General features: G+C 42.6%; 1 protein-coding gene across 2 annotated transcripts in view; it reads left to right on the top strand.

Annotated features, from left to right (window-relative positions):
- LOC144511760 (leucine-rich repeats and immunoglobulin-like domains protein 2) overlaps nucleotides 1-18,683 on the top strand; it is an 84,510-nt gene extending 65,827 nt beyond the window's left edge. Inside the window, exons 12-19 of one of the 2 annotated variants that reach the window (XM_078242009.1) lie at nucleotides 2,208-2,371; nucleotides 3,975-4,295; nucleotides 6,210-6,491; nucleotides 8,045-8,494; nucleotides 9,898-10,050; nucleotides 11,906-12,064; nucleotides 12,916-13,203; nucleotides 17,699-18,683. In XM_078242009.1, the coding sequence (XP_078098135.1) occupies nucleotides 2,208-2,371; nucleotides 3,975-4,295; nucleotides 6,210-6,491; nucleotides 8,045-8,494; nucleotides 9,898-10,050; nucleotides 11,906-12,064; nucleotides 12,916-13,203; nucleotides 17,699-17,940 (2,059 nt within the window). In that variant the 3' untranslated portion in view covers nucleotides 17,941-18,683. Of the gene's footprint in view, nucleotides 1-2,207; nucleotides 2,372-3,974; nucleotides 4,296-6,209; nucleotides 6,492-8,044; nucleotides 8,495-9,897; nucleotides 10,051-10,493; nucleotides 10,652-11,905; nucleotides 12,065-12,915; nucleotides 13,204-17,698 lie in introns of those variants that run through there. The other variant, XM_078242010.1, reaches the window with a different exon arrangement.
- The last annotated feature ends 878 nt before the right edge of the window (nucleotides 18,684-19,561 follow it).

The raw sequence follows: 19,561 nt of genomic DNA, 5'->3' as shown, positions 1-19,561 counted from the left end.
ACTATTTTTCACTATACTAATACATGTGACACTAATAAATCAAACAATTAGGTCTGAACAATCCCCATCCACCACCGCCACTCCTCCGTCTGGCTGAAGTGGTTCTCTCATTCAACAATTTTTCTTTTAACTTGTCTCACTTCCTCCAACTAATAGGTGTGGCAATGGGCACCCACATGGGTCCCAGTTATGCCTGTCTCTTTATGGGTTATGTGGAGTCCTACTCCGGCCCCCTCCCACAGCTCCTTTATCGGTACATTGACTATTTTGGTGCTGCTTCATGCTCTCATTTGGACGTGGAAAAATTTCAGTTTTGCTTCCAATTTCCACCTCTCTATCACCTTCACATGGTCCATCTCTGACACTTCTCTTCCCTTTCTTGACCTCTCTGTCTCCATTTCTGTCCACTATAATCCATTACAAGCCCACTGACTCCCACGCTACTTTGACTACAGCTCTTCACACCCCACATCTTTAAGGACCCCATCCTATTCTTAGTCCCTTCGCCTCCATTGCATCTGTTCTGATGCCACTTTCCAAAGTAGCACTGCCAATTATGTCTTCCATCTTCGTCAGTCATGGTTTGCCACCCACTGTGGGTGGCTCTCAACTATGTCCAACCCATCCCCCGTGTCACTACTCTCTCCCCCTCCCCTCCCTTGATAGGGTCCCCCTTGTCCTCACTTTTCACCCCACCAACCTGCGCATTCAAAGGATCATTCTGTCATTTCCGTCAACTCCAGCACGATGCCACCATTCAACACATCATCTCCTCACTCCCGCTGACAGCATCCCACAGGGATCGTTCTCTCCATCACACCCAACACCTCATCCCCTGCTCACCATCCCAGGGCCTAAACACCCCTTTCAGGTGAAGCAGCGCTTCACGTGCACCTCCTTCCATCTGGTCTATTGCATTCACTGCTCCCTATGCAGTCTACTCTATTTTGGAGAGACCAAATGTCGATTGGGTGACTGCTTTGCAGAATACCTTTGGTCTGTCCACAAGCAGGAGTCAGCTTGCCATTTCAACACACCACCCTGCTTTCCTGTCCACATGTCTGTCCTTGGCCTTTTTCAATGTTCTAGCAAACCCCAATGCAAACTGGAGGAATAGTACCTCGTCTTCTAATTGGGCACTTTACAGCCTTCCAGACTAAATATTGAGTTCAACAACTTCAGAGCATGAACCCTCCCCACCATCTTCACCCCATTTCCATGTTATTTCTTCTTTTCATCCCATTTATAACATCCTTCATTCTCACCTCCATTTTTCCACTTCTCCATTCTCTCTCTCCATCTTGCCCTCCCCGGCCACTTCAGAGCAACTACCACATTCCTCAGAGTCCCTTAACTGTCTGTATCTCTGTTCTGCCATTCGCACATTCTGATCACTTAACAAAAATCAAACAAGATATTTGAAGGCGGAAATGGAGAAGGGTTCCATGTGAACGGCAGTTGAGCACAGGTCAGTCGGTCCTAAGAGTTACTTCTAAGGAAATGAGCAGGACTCCACATAACCCATAACGAGACAGACATAACTGGGACCCATGCGGGTGCCCATAGCCACACCTTTTAGTTGGAGGAAGTGAGACAAGTTAAAGGAAAAATTGTTGAGCGAGAGAACCAGTTCAGCCAGACGGAGGAGAGTGTTGGTGGATGGGGATTGTTCAGGACTTCTAAGGGCCCCCCCCCTCCCCCCCCCCACCCCTTGGATGTTACGAAGGGTCATCCAGACTCGAAACGTTGGCTCTATCCTTTCCCTACAGATGCTGTCAGACCTGCTGAGATTTCCCAGCATTTTCTGTTTCAGATTCCAGCATCTGCAGTAATTTGCTTTTCTTTGGCCAAATTAGTCTGTGTTGCTTTTGGTATATTTTCTGCTAATGCTGCGCACTTCTTGTACAGTGTATTTGCCTCTTATTTGCTGCTATATCGGCCATTACTTTAAGGCAGTTGCAAAATGTCACATTGCAATTTGTACTGTACTCAGCATCTTTGTGGCATATTCGTGCTCTAAGCTAAATGCAGTATGAACCCTGACGGTAATTGTTGCCCTGTCACAAAGCCAATTGCTCAGCACTCGGTTGGTTTATGACAGCTACTTGTTTGAAAAGCTACCTAGCTGTAATTTACTGCCTCACATCTAATTTTTCCACAGTTACACATTTCAGAGGGTTTTCTTCTTTTTTTTTTGCTATCCCCAGGGGTCTGAACACATCCAGTCTTCTGTGCGACTGTCAACTGAAGTGGCTGCCCCAGTTTCTGGTGGAAAAACAATTTGAGCTCATGGTCACTGCTGACTGTGCTCACCCCGTGTGGCTGGCAGGGAAAAGCATCTTTAATGTTGATGCCGATGACTACATTTGTGGTTTGTATAATTTGTGTTTATTGTGACTTACTCCGTGGCTGATGCAGATGCCTCTATGCCTCATCTTGTTTTGCAATCTATTTTTCTCAGATTCTCGGCTGAATCTGCAAAGTTAAATGAAAATGTCAGTCAGTGGAAAATGCAAACAGGGTTTAATAACAGCTTGTGATGTATGTACATACGATGTAATTCGTTAGTTTGGACTCTTGACGATAGAAGACACTGGAGGCCAGCTGTTCATTTGATTTGACTATGCATGGGTAGCTTGTTAACCTTGCACAGTTTATTATGCTTTCAAGCTTTATGTGGATTAGATTTATATTCCCTGACTCGGAGCTATTATCTATGTACCTGGATTATGTTACTTTTCAGAACTAGAAGTTTCAGATTTTTGATCAGTTCGTGTGTGAACTCCGACACTGAAGTGACAAAGGTGCTTTGCGATTGGGCATTGAGTCATGAGGGCAGATTTCACATCCGTGCCAGCATTCCCTTTAGCATTGAAGGGCTAATTGAAGTTTTTGAAATGGTTAATGGAATAGGTGGAATGAATAGAAACTATTTCCTTTTGGGATAGAGGGAGTCCATAACAAAAAGGATATAATCTTAAAATTAGGGTTAAGTCGTTTGGGGTATTGCTGTGAAGCCCCTTTGGCACAAATGGTAGAGGGAATCTTGGCATTCCCTTCACCAAAGAACTGGGGAGCCAATTGAAAATGTCAAAACTGAGATTGATGTTGGGCAATATTAAGGGTTATGGAATCGAGGCAGTTGGATGAGTTAAGGCACTGATCAATCATCTAATTGAATGGTGCAAGCTCGAGGGCTAAATGACTTCATCCTGAACTTAACGTTCCTGGGGCAGCATGGTGGCACAGTGGTTAGTACTGCTGCCTCACAGCACCAGGGATCCAGGTTCAATTCCAGCCTGTCTGTGTGGAGTCTGCACATTCTGCCCGTGTCTGCGTGGGTTTCTGCGGGTGCTCCAGTTTCCTCCCACAGTCCAAAGATTTGCAGGTCAGGTGGGTTGGCCATGCTAAATTGTCCCTTAGTGCCAGGGGGACTACCTAGGGTAAATGCATAGGGTTTTGGGGATAGGGCATGGCTGGGATTGAGGCTCGATGGGCCGAATGACTCCTGCACTGTAGGATTCTATGATTTTTATGTTCTTAGTCTCCACCACTTGGCAACCTCGTATATCTATGAAATGGCACTAACCTTTTAGCATTTTTATTGAATTCCATTGCAGTGGTACAATTTAGGGCACATTAAGCGCAACAGCTATGGCAAGTGATAATTTTTTTTTAAAAGAGAGCGATGGACAGATTTGATGTGTGGAATGAAGTTATTTTTACATTCTGCAATCAAGATTGCTCAATTCAAATGATTGGATATTGCGGCTCTTCACACTGAATTCCCACGTGTTTTGTTTATCTGGCTTTGTTTATATTAATGGAATCTTTTTAGAACAGAAAGTGACTTCAGGTTACCATGGGAACATATTAGATTTGTTGACAAGTATGCAGCCCAACTGTGTAAAATGCAACCGGGTCCAATTTCAGTTTTCATCATTACTTAGCCCTTGGATTTCTTAATTTTACAGATGCTTTCCCAAAGCCGGTGATTACTGTTCACCCTGAAACCACTGTGGCACTGAGGGGCATGAATGTCAGCTTCAGCTGCACGGCCGGCAGCAGCAGTGACTCTCCCATGGCTGCTGCCTGGAGAAAAGACAGCGAGTTATTGTACGAAGCTGAGATCCAGAACTACTCCAGCTTACGAGAACAGGACGGCGAGTTTGTCGAATACACCACCGTGCTGCAGCTGCGCAACATCAACTTCACAGACGAGGGCTGGTACCAGTGTGTCGTCACAAATTACTTTGGCTCCAATTACTCTAACAAGGCAAAGCTCACTGTGAATGGTATGTGGGTTTGTTTGCAGGGTGAGGTTGGGAGGTGTGCAGTCCGTTGTTCCTAATTCAGTTCCTTGCATTTTGCTCCATAATCGTGCATGTAACTTGTCTGAAAGCAGGAGTATGAATTTTATTCGTGCGTCAAGTGAAAGTGACCAGAACCCAAGTCCCTGCTGCAGCTTTATAAGTGCTGCGAAAATGAATCTAATAACCTGCAGTTGTGCTGTCAGTTTATAATGAATTTGTGTTTAAATAGTTGCTTGGAAGACTAAGTTATGCCCAAACAATTTAATCTTTACTTTCTCTCCAAACTTTTAAGGTATTTTCTCACTTTCAATGAATCTGTGGTATCACCCTTTCTTCTCAGTCAAAATGGTTTCTTTCACTAAACCCCAAAAGCCATGAGAACAGATTGGCTGAAAGCGTTCTTAGTTTCAACTTCCTAAGACCTATGTTGCTATGTACAAGAAATTGTGGTCATTTAACCCACCAATTTCCACCTTATAACTTGGTTGTGACATAGGAGCAGAATAAGACCACTTGACCCATCAAGTCTTCTGCGCCATTCAGTCGTGGCTGATATTTTTCTCACCCCCTTTCTCCTGCCTTTCCCCCATAACCCCTGATGCCCTTATTAATGAAGAACCTATCTGTCTCTGTCTTAAAGACACTCAATGACTTGGCCTCCACGGCCTTCTGCAGTAAAGCGTTCCACAGATTCGCCACACTCTGGCTGAAGAAATTCCTCTTCTCTGTTTTAAAGGATCATCCCTTTAATCTGAGGTTGTGCCCTCTGGTTCTAGTTTTTCCTACCAGTGGAAGCATCCTCTCCACGTCCACTCTATCCAGGCCTCACAGTATCCTGTAAGTTTCATTAAGATCCCTCCCCTCCCCTCGCCCTCATCCTTCTAAACTCCAACGCATACAGACCCAGAGTCCTCAACCGTTCCTCATACGACAAGCTCTTCGTTCCAGGGACCATTCTTGTGAACATCAACGCACAATGTTAATGAGCTGCTATATGAATTATATACCATAGCTCTGTTAATTTATCCATGGGTACGTTTACAAAATGTGTAAAAGTAATAGATAGCAATAGATGATAAGCTGAATACCAAACCAGCTTGAATAAAATGATATGGCCAGTTTAACTTGGGGTTATTAGGACTGGTTTTGTGCACCTGGTACTCTATACCTTCAAACAGCTTCTGTGTACTTTCTTTCTGAACTGTTTTTTTAATAAAACTACATATGCATTCATTCTTTGGAGGAATAAATAATGTCTTGGTCCTTGATCTTGAACCTACTCCAAACAAAAATCCTTATGACAGATTGACATTTTACATCAATTTCATGGGGACTTGGATAATGTTCAGTTGTCTGAGCAGTTCTTCTTAGTTATCAGGAATTATGCAATTTGTTGCATCTTTGGAATCCAGGTGAATAGACTCCAGGTTTCACTTTGGCTTCCCTGCTGTAGACATCACTTGCTCTGGACTCCCCATGTGTAATCCCATATAAGGATAAACAAGTAGGAAAATATAAATAAATTTGTTATCCTGAGTTTTAAATTGAAAGTGAATGGATAATTGTCCCAATACTGTTGTTGAATATGATACCTATCTGTTGTGCACCCGGAAATGTTTTATTTAAATTTGGCTTGAGGATTATTTTGATATCCCTTCTTTCAGTGTTACAGCAATAGAGTTTATTCAGCCTCCTTATCTTTGTAAACTCCTCTTTTAAATCACTCCTTAAAACCCACCTCTGACCAAGCTTTTGGTCACTTGTGTTGGTAAGATTTGGCACCAAGCCACAGAGTTATCTTCTGTTGAGTGTTTTGGATGTTTTACTATGTTAATTGTGAGTATAAGTTTCTTATTGCTGTGGTAATAGTTCGCATCGTCTTTTGTTCCCTATTAGAGCTCCCCTCGTTTATGAAAATCCCCATGGATTTAACAATCCGGACGGGTGCGATGGCACGGCTGGAGTGTGCAGCAGGAGGTCATCCAGTACCGCAGATTGCTTGGCAGAAAGATGGTGGCACGGACTTTCCAGCAGCTCGGGAACGGCGTATGCACGTTATGCCAGAGGACGATGTCTTCTTCATTGCAGATGTGAAGACCGAGGATATGGGCATGTACAGCTGTATGGCCCAAAACACGGCAGGGGGCATTTCAGCAAATGCCACACTAACTGTCTTAGGTGAGAGATTGTCTTTAATGAAGAAGCTGTTAACGTAAGGCCACAGCTTCTTGAGGGAAAATAAGTTGATAGTGAACAAACTGATAAAGGAGCAGAGAAATCTGGAGTACGCTAAAAGTAAGGATGCAGATGAATACGGTTATTTAAAAAAACAAACTGGGGTTCATTTTTTAAAGTAATAGAATTTGAAAGCGGAGCATAAAAGTTTGGTTAGATCTCAGTTGAATTACTGTGCAGTTTTGATGTCCATATTATAAAACACCTGTAGCGGCCCTGGAGAAGGTGCAGAGAAGATTTAGGAGAATCATGCCAGAACTGAAGGGTTATAACTAATAGGAAAGATTGCATAGTTTATCTTTCCCCTAGGAGTCTGAGGGGTTGATGGCGATCTTTAAGATCATTTAGAGAAGATGTTTCCAATTGCAGACAGACAAAATCTGGTGGCAGTAGGTATTTATGGTCACTAATAAATCCAATAGGGAATTCGGGGGGGGAGACTTCTTTACCTAGAACAAATTGATAACGTGGAACTTATTAGCGCAAGAAGTATTTGGGACAAATAGTGTACGTGTATTTTAAGGGAAAGCTGGATGACCTTTTTTTCATTCATGGGATCTGCGTGCCACGGGCTGAAGCTACATTTATTGCCCTTCCCTAATTGCCCTTGAACTGAGTTTCAGAGGCATTTAAGAGTCAACCACATTGCTGTGTCTCTGGAGTCACGTAGGCCAGTCCAGGTAAGGACAGCAGATTTCCTTCCTTAAAGGATATTAGTGATCCAGATGGATTTTTCTGACAATCTGCAATTATTTCATAGTCCAGATAATTCAAATGCCACCATCTGCCATGATGAGTTTCCAATCCAGGTCTCCACAGCGTTTAGCTGAGTTTCTGGATTAATAGCCTATTGGTATTATCACTGGACTATCACGTCCCCACAGACATCAGGAAAGAAAGAACTGGAAGAATATTTTGGTGTTCGATCAAGAAGGGACTGAGGCAGCTCACTTCGAGTAGTACCATAGCATTGACCACTGGAGCCGAATGCTGTAGATTCACTATCCGTAATACATAAAACGCCAAGAGTTAAACCTTAGAATACTGAGTGTAAGATACTTATTCCATGGGATAATCCTAGGTCAGAACAGATTGTGCACTGGGGCAGCTAAGATGTAAAGAAGATTAATTTTCTCGCTGTTTTCCTGGTTTGTTATAGCTTTAACAAAGGTTTTGAGTTATTGAACTGAAATTCTTTGACCAAAGTGGGTGCTCTTTGGTGTTCCAGTCAACAGTGTATATGTATGGAGCTTTACTCCTCGCTTCACTCCTACATCAATAGTTTAGTTCTGGGTCAAAGTATCTATTTCATCGTCTCTGCACTACACTGATAATTCTACTCACTTTGTACTGTGACCACTGTACTGATGTTTGCTCCAGCTGCTCAGAGCTGTGAGGTCATGGAATTGCTTGCATCTGAGACATTTGAGAACCTTAAAGCACATCTGTGACCAGCCTGGACTAATTTGTTAATTTACATCCTCCCATCCCCTTAGAAACTCCCTCGTTTGTGCGGCAATTGGAAGACCGGACTGTTGCCAGAGGGGAGACTGCTGTTTTGCAGTGTATAGCTGGGGGGAGCCCCACACCACGCCTGAACTGGACCAAGGATGATGGTCCTTTGACCGTAACAGAGAGACACTTCTTTGCTGCTGCCAACCAGCTTCTGATTATTGTGGATGCTGGCTCAGAGGACATTGGGAAATACACCTGTGTCATGTCCAACACACTTGGGACAGCACGTGGCCACATTTATCTGAATGTGATTCCAACTTCCAACTGCGACTCCATGCAGAAAAGCTCAGTCTTTGAGGAAGATGGCTGGACAACAATTGGAATCGTAATTATCGTCGTGGTAGTTTGTGTCGTGGGCACATCTCTGGTCTGGGTGATCGTTATATATCACATGAGACGGAAGAGTGAAGATTACAGTATTACAAACACAGGTAGGCAAGCTTAAAATGGTTGACGTGCCTGTTTGCAAAGTGCTCCAGCTTTACATTGCTTCCATTGTAAATTTGTCTGTACAAGTTTTTATATATATTGTACGTCCTGTTATAAATATGGACTTGGGGGTTTATAATGGAAACAGCGTTTACAGATTTTAAATATATTAATAGATATGTCCTCTGCTTGGAGGACTGATTCAGACTGAAACTTGAACAGTATGTATGGTTCCACGAAACAAACGATCGACACCCGAGATGTGGACCAACCATCCTTTTCTCCAGATATTGGAGACCTGCTGTGCATTTTCTGTTATTTGTAAAACCTGGTGCAGTTTTGTTGGACTTGAAATGTACAATTGCATTTTGGCTATGACACAATGCCACAGACATAATGTGTAAAGTCTGTTTGTAAAGCTATTTTTTCAAATGGCAATACTTGATGTGTTAAAAGATTCCAGGACCCTGTGACCCAAGTTAGAGTGAGACTCGTAATAGGCACTACAGTAATTTGTTCCTTAAAAATAGTTTATGGCGTCTGGAGACATAGAGTAGCGTTATAAATGCAATTCTTTCTTTCCTTGTTTAAAATGGGCTCTAGGACGCTTACCATGTCTTGTCTGCTTTACATGGTGACACAGGTACGGTGCCAATATAATTTACATAAGTGCGTCAATGATATTAAGTTACCAGTCTGTATTAGACATCTTCATTGTAGAGGATCTCTGTCTAGGACATTCACCGGGCAGCACGGTGGCACAGTGGTTTAGCACTGCTGCATCACAGTGCCAGGGACCCGAGTTTGATTCCAACCTTGGGTGACTGTGTGGACTTCGCACATTCTCCCCGTGTCTGCGTGATTTTCCTCCAGTTTCCTCCCACAGTCCAAAGATGTGTCGGTTAGGTGGATTAACCATGGTAAATGTGCGGGGTTACGGGGAAGGATCTGCGTAGGATGCTCTTTCGGAGTGTCAGTGTCAACTCAGTGGGCTACTGGCCTCTTTCTGCACTGTAGGGATTCTTTTCTCCGTTGTAGAGGATTGTCAGAAGTTTATTTGGCAGAATGACCATTGTGATTTTGAGATGCCAAACTCATCAGGTGGTACCCCGTGATATATAAAGCAGTTAGTGTACTCTGGTCCATTGAGCTTGTAATGAATGCTTCTTAAGGACGACACGTACCAAGTTCGTTCGGTGTCTCCAGTAAAAACTCTGCCAAGGTATATGCTGTTGTGTAAACTTGGTCGTTTATTGAATGAGACCAGCAGTATATTTGTTCAGTGAATTAAATACCCGTATTGTAAAGAAAGAGTTCCTTCAGGTGCAACTTGAATAGATGGGCTTAAATTGAGAAGTTTATTGCCAAGTGGAACGTTTTAATATGTTTGTTGTGTTTTTTCCAGATGAAATGAATTTACCTGCCGATATTCCAAGCTATCTGTCTTCCCAGGGAACTCTGTCCGAGCCTCAGGAAGGCTACAGCAACTCCGAGGCTGGAAGCCACCAACAATTAATGGCGTCCACTGCCCATGGCTATGTACACAAAGGAACTGATGGTGAGTAAATGTGTCTCTGCTGATTTGTGCCCTAGTTTCTTGAGATTGTCATCTGGCTTAATTGCTGCAGAGTTCTGAATATAGACAATATTGAAGAAAGTGGGCACCTTTTCAACGCAAAACATAAAGTTGTGGATTAAGTTACCAGGGAAGGACATTAGAGTAAACAGTATAGATAGGATCACAAGCAATTAAATAAGCTTCGAGAGAGAGAAATAGGACTTTGTTTGATTTTATACTCTCTCTGAGAGGTTGCTTTAATAAGTTCACAGTCCTTTTGAGATGACATTCATTATGATCTATGATTATGTAACAAGATGGGCCACACACCCCTGAGGGGTGAGGGTGAGATGGAGGGTAAGAAAAATTCATCACGTTTGCCTTGTGGAGGGAATTCTGTTTTAGTGGCGTAATACCGATGTGTTTTTTTCATTCTTTCACAGAACGTGGGTATCGCTGCGAGGTTGACATTTATTATCCATCCCTAATTGCCCTTGAGATGGTGCAGTCGATGTGGTGTAGGTGCATCCACAGTGCTGTTAGGAAGAGAGTTCTAGGATATTTATCCAGCAACAATGAAGGAGCGGTGATATAGTTCCAAGTGAGCGTGGTGTGCGACTTGGAGGGGACCTTGCACGTCGTGGTGTTCTGTATCTGCTCCCGTTGTCCTTCTAGGTGGTAGTGGTCACAGGTTTGGAAGGTGCTATTGAAGGAGACCTGGAGAGTTTGTGCATCTTGTAGATGATGCACACTGCTGCCACTACATTTGTGATGGAGGGAGTAAATGTTGACGGTGGTGGGTAGGGTGCCATTCAAGTGGGTTGCTTTGTCCTGACTGGTGTTGTGCTTAAATGTTGTTGGAGCCACACTCATCCAGGCAAGTGGGAAGTATTTCATCACAGTCCAGACTTGTGCCTTATAGATGGTCTACTTGCAAATTATATGCCTTGATTATTTTGTGTGGAATTTACAGCACAGAAATAGGTAATTGAGCTCAGCTGGTCTTTGCTTTGTGCTCCGAATATGTGATACTAATGATGCTCTAGTTCCTAAATATTGATGAAAATATTACGTAATAAAATCATCTGGCCAGGTGCAGTGCTATTGGCATTGAGACCTAACGTGGTGGCCAGTTCGATATGGTTAGTGATACATTTTAGATCACCTTGATCTCCTGAAGCTTTGTTTGATTGCATTAGGAATAGGAGGGAATTCCAGAGTTTGTCTTGAAATAAACAAAAGGACTTGTGCCCCCGTCACGTTTTTTGAACTTTCCCAAGTGAAACGCTTATTGCTGGAATAAAAAACACAAGTGCTGGAAAAACTTCGGAGAAGAGTCATTTTGGACTGAAAGAGATAACTCTGTTTCTGTCTCCACAGATGCTGTTAGACCGGCTGGGTTTTCCCTCGTACTTTGTTTTCTTTCAGATCTGCGGCAATTTACTTTTACTATAGAAACATACATGGAAAATAGAAACAGGAGTAGGCCATTCAGCCCTTCAAGTCTGCTCTGCCATTCATTATGATCATGGCTGATCATCAAATTCAATACCGCCTTTTCCCCCCCATATATCTTGATCCCTTTAGCCCCAAGACCTATATCTAATTCCTTGAAACCCTACAACGCTTTTGTCTCAACTACATTCTGTGGTAGCGAATTCCACCCTGAAGGTGAAGAAATTTCTCCTCGCCTCAAAAGGTTTCCCCTTTATCCTCAAACTATGACCCCTAGTTCTGGACTCCTCCACCATTGGAAACATTCTTTCTGAATCTTTGATGTTGGGACTTGCTCCTGTTCCTGTGTTTCTCGTGAAGTGCTAATTTAGCCCTAACCTCCGTTGCTTCATCCTAATAGGTATTTGCTATGTCGATACTGGGAGTGAGACAGATGCCGATATCCTGACCACTCCACTCACGGCAAACCTGCATGGGAGGATGGGATCCCTGTATGCAGGAAGAAGCAGCTTCCACCCAAGTGAGCCTCGTGAAGGGCTTGCACAGCAGGCCAACCCAGGTATGCATTGCATGTGCTGTTACACATTTGGGAGTACTTGGAGTTGAAACTGCAGTTCCAAAAAGCCCATAGAATTTTATCTATATTGAGTCCTTGCAAAGTAATTCTAATAGAGTTAATTCTTTTCTTTGCTGTATTGGTTGGCTCATTTTCTAGCATTCTTAACTCTGGTGCAAACTCTGTTCGTTCAAGCTGTAATCAAGGACCTAAGCACACAGTCTAGGGTGGCTGTCCTGTGCAGTTGTAGGTCCAGTGTTCTGCTCAAGACATGGAGTTTTGGTGAATATCTAAGATCCTAGCGCAGTACTTGAAATGCAGGGGTTCTGTCCTGACCAATACACCTTTCTCCACCACCACTGCCAAACAATGTTAACTGGTCACTAGTACAAAGAACTATACCTTCTGAGAGTAAACTTCCACTTATATAATGCCTTTTATGTTCTCAGGACGTTCCAAAGTGCTTTACAGTCAGTATCAATTTTGATATGTACTCAGTGTTGTAATGTAGAAAATGTGCAAGTCAATTAGCACAAGTCCCACAAATAGCAGGCAATAATGACCAGTTAATTTGTTTGTGATAAAACTGGAGAAATAAATATTAGCCAGGACGCTGAGGCAAACGCCTTGCTTTTCGAATTCTGTCCTGGGATCTTGTCCATTCACCCAACAAATGGCTGCTGCATTTGCCAATATAGCAACAGTGAATGTTGCTCAAAGTAATTAATTGTATGTATTTTGTCCTGAGACATGATATAAGTAGGTCTGTTTATCCCACAAATAATCCAGCTGGCACTGCCAATTTCATGGAATGGTGCTTAAATTATTTTTAACCCCAAAATCTGTGTTTCCAGGTGGTACGTCTGGGCCACTGGTGATCTGCTCAGACTGTTACGACAATGCTAACATGTACGCAAAGAATAGAGAATACTGTCCGTATACGTTCCTTGGAGAGGAGGATCACCTGGAGCATGCTCTGACCAACATTATGGGTCAGCTTCCAAAGGACAACTTTGCAGTACATGCTCAGCACGAGGCCACTGCCATAGACAGTCTGATCACAGAGGCCGACATGTCCGTTTATCTAACAAATCACGATAGGATATGCAATCCAGCACCTGCGACACAGCAGCACCGGAAGGGTAAGTTATTTATTTCACTTCTAAACCTGCGTGCCTCCTCAGCAACTTACACCCATATGTGTCAGAATAATGACAAATCTAAGCATTTGACACTAATTTACAGTCCACATCTTAGTGAATATAGTTTAGAGAAAGCCATGTAAATTATCTAAATTAAAGTTAAATGTTTACAGTGGGATCAGTCATTGGATAATGAATTGTGCATATTTAAAGAGACACTTAACCCCTCTATTATTCGAGAGGGGGTCCTGCCCCTCAATTTTTGTTTGCACTCCAGTCCAATGCTCCTGATTTTGGTCACCCGGTGTAGAGTGATTAGCTAGTGTAGTTACAGTGCTGCTTAAGGTATATTAATCAATTAATTTGTTCAATTCTTTCTCATTTACGCAAGACACTTAATGACATCAGTGGTGGGTTGTAGGGTTAGGGGCTATACATTTGTAATGTCTCGCTTTCAGTAAATCTAAAACTGAGTAAATATTGACTTCTGATCTCCTCCAGTAAGAAGTTTAACAAATTACAGAGCTCTAATCACTGCTATAACTAGGTTTGTTATGACCTCGAAAGACAGGTAGCTTTTAAAAGGAACCAAATTCCCGGTTATTAACCGAAAGAAACAGTTTTTACGCATTATAAAGGGAGAAAATTACTATCAAGAGTAAAAGAACAAGCTATATTAACTTAACTTTATACCTAGTAAACCCTTGTACTTTAAACCAGAATTCAGATCAAAGGACTCATAGAAATTAGGAGCAGAAGTAGCCCTTCAAGCCTGCTCAAATCAGATCATGGTTGATCTCTCCCTGGTCATAAATCCACTTTCCCACCTGTTCCCCATATCCCTTTATTTATTAGAAATATATCTCCTCCTTGAAACCATTTCAGCGATTCAGACTCCACCGCGCTATGGGGCAGCGAGTTCCACAAATTCACCACCCTCTGCGAGAAGTAGTTCCTCCTCATCTCAGTTTTAAATCTACCACCTGTACCTGTGACTTGTTGTTCAAGATTGCCCCATAAGAGGAAGCATTTGGTCTACATTTACTTTATCAATCCCTTTTAAAATTTTATATACCTCGATCAGATCCCGCCCCCCCCCACCCTCATTCTTCTAAACTCCAGCGAGTACAAGCCCAAACTGTTTAATCTCTCCTCATACGTCAACCCTTTCATCTCCGGAATTAATCTGGTGAACCTCCTCTGAACTGCCTCCAATGCCACCACACCCTTCCTTACGTAAGGAGACCAAAACTGGACACACTACTCCAGATGTGGCCTAGCCAACACCCTATACAATTGCAACAGCACTTCTCTACTTTTATACTTCAGTCCCTTTGCAATAAATGCCAACATCCCATTTGCCTTTTTTTATTACATGCTGCACCTGCAAACCGACTTTATGCAATTTATAAACATAGCCAGATTCCTCTGCCCGGACGCATTTTGAATCTGCTTTCCATTTGGATAATAATCTGCCTTTATTTTTTTCTGCCAAAATGGATAACCTCACACTTATCCACATTAAACTCCATCTGCCAAATTTTGGCCCATTCTCCAAGCCTCCCTATCTGTCTGTAAAATCTTTATCCTCTTCACTGCCTGCTTTCCCACCTATTTAAGTATCATCCACAAATTTTGCTATGTTACTCTCTGTCCCTGCTTGCTGATCATTTTTATATTCTACTTTTCTATTGTTATACTTTTATTTCAACTGAGAATTCCTTTTGTTCAGTTACTTCAATTCTCCTAGAACTCAACCAAATTATGCTAACAATTCATTCTGACTCTCCTTCGTTTTCCATTTATCTCCCAAAGCGAGGAGTTTCTTGTGGATTCTCCGACTAGTATCCAGTTAGGCGAATTGTCCAGCATTACTGCAACATCTCTCAAGCTTGGACTTCCCCAGCCTGAGCATGGGCCTCACATCCTTGCATAGTCACTCCAAATCGGAAGTGCTACTGGTTTCTAATGGCCTTCTGCTTCTTGCCCATATTGCTGGCAGATTCTCTCTGCCAGCTCCAAGCTGCTCCTGATTCAGACTGTCAGGACATCAGATCTTAGCAAAACAAAGAAACCTTCCTTAACCATTTCCCCACCCCCTCCCCACACACCATCTCAATGGTGATATGACACACATTGACCTGCTCCCAGATAGAAATGCAAATTAATTATTGTTAAACCTGTCCTTTGATCTGAAAAGTATATGGATACTTTAAACCCATCTTTCCAACAGCCACCACCTCAAGAGATATTCAGAGGTAACTATGATCATAGGCATAGATACCCCTCACCATCATTCTGACAACGCAGTAGGACTTCCCTATGATCTAAAATTCCAGGCCTGTCCATTAAACTATCCAGACCAAACTTTCTTTTATTTTTTAAATTTAATCTACATTTAAAATCACAGTCACCCGAAACAGTAATTTTTCATAAACCAAAAGTTACAATCATAAAACATACATAAAATTATGCATTTGTAACATCGTTTTTCTTTAAAAAAATGTGTTGAAAATAGAAACTCTGAAACATTGGGAATTTATAATCAGTCTGTCAGTGTCTGAAAAAGAGCTGGTTCAACATTCCTGATAAATTCTGATGAGAATTCGCACTTGGAATACTGTGTACACTTCTGGTCACTCTATTGTAGAAAGGATATTATTAAACTAGAAAGAGTGCAGAAAAGATTTACTAGGATGCTACTGAGACTTGATGGTTTGTGTTATAAGGAGAGGCTGGATAGACTGGGAATTTTTCTCTGGAACGTAGAAGGTTGAGGGGTGATCTTATAGAGGTCTATAAAATAATAAGGGGCATAGATCAGCTAGAAAGTCTATATCTTTTCCCAAAGGTAGGGGAGTCTAAAACTAGAGGGCATAGGTTTAAGGTGAGAGGGGAGAGATACAAAAGTGTCCAGAGGGGCAATATTTTCAGAGGGTGGTGAGTGTCTGGAACAAGTTGCCAGAGGTAGTAGTGGAGGCAGGTACAATTTTGTCTTTTAAAAAGCGTTTAGACAGTTACGCTGGTAAGATGGGTATAGAGGAAAATGGGTCAAATGCGGGCAATTGGGACTAGCTTAGGGTTTTAAAGGCAGCATGGACAAGTTGGGCTGAAGGACCTGTTTCCTCTATGACTCTAATCCAAAATAACATCAGCAGTAATCCTTCACTCTCTCTGTAAAATGCTGTGATCTGTGATTTCCACTCCATCTGACGAAGGAGCCGCGCTCCGAAAGCTAATGGTATTTGCTACCAAATAAACCTGTTGGACTTTAACCTGGTGTTGTTAAAACTCTTACTGTGTTCACCCCAGTCCAACGCCAGCATCTCCACATCATGACATTTCAAACAGGAGAGTCCTGTTTTCCAACCCTGCCCTAACTGCCTCTCCCTTTTGAGGTGTTTTTTTAAAAAAGTTTTCTCCTTCCCACCCTATGCTTGTAAGTTTGTCTGTTTAATGAGTTAATCACAGTTTCTTTATGGGCTTCCTGACATTTGGCAAAATGGTTCAGTGCAATAAATCCTGTCCACATGGATTATGAGGCGAGACTGAGCAGATTGGGTTTGTATTCGTTGGAATTTAGAAGGCTGAGGGGGGATCTTATAGCACCTATAAGATAATGAAGGGGCTGGATAGGGGAGAGATGGAGAGATTCTTTCCACTTAGAAAGGAAACTAGAACTAGAGGGCACAGCCTCAAAATAATGGGAGGTCAGTTTAGGACAGAGTTGAGGAGGAACTTCTTCTCTCAGAAGGTGGTGAATCTCTGGAATTCTCTGCCCACTGAAGTGGTGGAGGCTACCTCGTTGAATATGTTTAAATCACGGATAGATGGATTCCTGATCGGTAAGGGAATTAGGGGTTATAGGGATCAGGCGGATAAGTGGAACTGATCCACTTCAGATCCGCCATGATCTTATTGAATGGCGGGGCAGGCTCAAAGGGCTAGATGGCCTACTCCTGCACCTATTTCTTATGTTCTTATATGATGTGAGCTTACAGCATTCACACTGAAGCCATTGCCCATTGAGGGGCTTAGTGCAGTCATGTTTCTCCCTCACTGCAGGTGTGATGTAACTGAGGTGTTTAAGATAAAGACATTTATAAAGATAAATTATTTACTCAGGTGGGGAGTTCTGAGCAAGGAGGCAATTAGAATTAGGCTTTTCTCTGGTGATGTCGGGAAGCACTTAATGCACAAAGAGTATTCAAAATCCAGAATGCTCTTTGCAACAACACTTTTAAAAAGTTAAGATTGGTTTTTACTGGAAATTTCAATAGGAAGATTGATTTTTGGGTAAGAACATTAATGCTTATGGAACCAAGGTGAGTGAATGGAATCAAGATACAGATCAGCAGTGATCTAATTAAAATACTGAACAGCCACACCAAGCTGAATGACCTCGTCCTGTTCCTGTGTTAAGAATGTTGTGTTTAAGTTGATCATTGCGTGTTAATTTTCTCACTCTCTGTTGCTTTTTGTTTTTTTGTGATAGAATCCTGTCCACGGCATCCATGGGGTCTGAATGCGGATTCAGGATTGCATGCGCATTCTCATTATCCACAGCAACCTGTGACTGTCCATGAGAATCCCCGGGCTCTTGTGGAAGGTGACGATGAGGCAGAGGGTGGGTCTGAATCCCCTGCAGCCAATAATAGACTGAGCCAGAGAAGCCTTGAGCAGAGCACTGGGTGTGAGCGAACTCTAGCCGTGCAGGCTTATGGGGCCACAACGTAGACCGCCTGCATGACGAAAGCAAATGCATTATCAATACCCTGAGTGACAGAACTTCCATCCACTACCTCAAAGCAGTGACACTAAGGCCAGACACACCGGCTATGTATGTTTATGATTAGACTTGATGGATCTTCATTACTCTCCTCATCATCATTAACTGTTGCTTTTCAAGAAAACAGTCCTTGTTCGGAAGCAGCGGAGGAACTATATGATCATAGACGCGAATACCTCTCAGCACCATCCCGGCAACACAGTAGGACTTGCCTTTGATCTGAAATTCCAGGCCTGTCCGTTTAGCTATCCAGACTTGTTTGTTTTCACGGTGTAAGCCACACACTACATACTCTATTGTTAATGTGATTTTTAAAAAATATATGTGTGCTAATATCTTACAGGGAAAAAAACAACTGGAATTGTGGAATGCAATCCCTGAAATATTGGCAAACCCTCGGCATCCCATAATAAAAATTGAATTTGATTGTCAACGTGGGCTGTAGGAATAGTCGCACTCCAGCCAAATAATTTGACCCCTTAATTTTCTCCCTGGCGACCGGAAGAGTGTTCAGCTCGGTGCTCTCCAGAATAATTCCTAGGTTTGGAACACCAATATCTTCAATCGTATGGTCGGGTGTATATTTCACAGTTCCAGTTAATACGGTGTGCAGAATCACAGTGACAAGACTGCAGCAAGTAACTAACTGACTTAAGAACAGCGCATGGATGAGTAAACACGTGTAATTGTTCTCCTGTGTAAATTCATTTCACAGTAAGGCAATTGCTCGATTTGCAGCTCGGGATCTGACTTTTCAATTAGCTTTTCTGAAAGAATCTCATCTTTGCCAAGACAGTAGTAGTAAGTTAGAAAGGCAGCCAAAAGAACATTCTCTCTTCTCTCCCAAGTGTGACAATTATATAGGCACTCAGCTGGCAGACAGCACGCTGAGCTCTTGGTTACAATCCAGACTCAGTGCAGCAAGTATAAAGCCATTACAGTAACTGGACTGTATTTATGATGTGGAATATGCTGGTTAAATTGTGGATTTTGCACTGCTGCCAGAATCCAATTTATGATGCTACAAACATTACTGTTTTTTAAAATCACCTTGCGTTTTAAGAAGCATTAACTTGCTGCGCTCCAGTCAAGATGAGCTCAGTGTGACATGGCTGCTGCATCCTGCTTGCAAGATTTGAGCAAGACGTGTTTTGGTTTGGCACCAGACAGCTGAGGAGCAGAGAAAGATCGGCGTGCCTTTGACTGTCTGCGAGTGTGTGAATTTGAAAATGCCATCATTGCTTTAAACATCCTAGGAGTTCCAGGCTCCAGATTGTCATCCTCCGTTAAAGACGTGAACTGGAAATAAAGCACCGACTCCAACCCCACTTCATGGAAGTGAACGGCAAACACAGTGCGTCACAGTGAAGTTCTCCTCCTCCTGGGTTGCCTCGTAACTTTGGCAGAATAATCATAAACATACATACATGATTTTATTTTGGCCTAATGGCAATTCCTTGTTGGGGTAGCCAGCAGGAAGAGACTTGCCAGGGGAGTGCAGAAACATAAACGGTTCCATGTGATTTCTGAAACATTTCCCCCTGGTCACAATGTCCTTGTCTATTTTGG

The sequence above is a fragment of the Mustelus asterias genome, chromosome 25, assembly GCF_964213995.1.
Source record: "Mustelus asterias chromosome 25, sMusAst1.hap1.1, whole genome shotgun sequence".
NCBI classification, from domain to species: domain Eukaryota; kingdom Metazoa; phylum Chordata; class Chondrichthyes; order Carcharhiniformes; family Triakidae; genus Mustelus; species Mustelus asterias.
The sequence above is the reverse complement of the archived record's forward strand: the minus strand, read 5'-3'. Positions and strand labels throughout refer to the sequence as shown.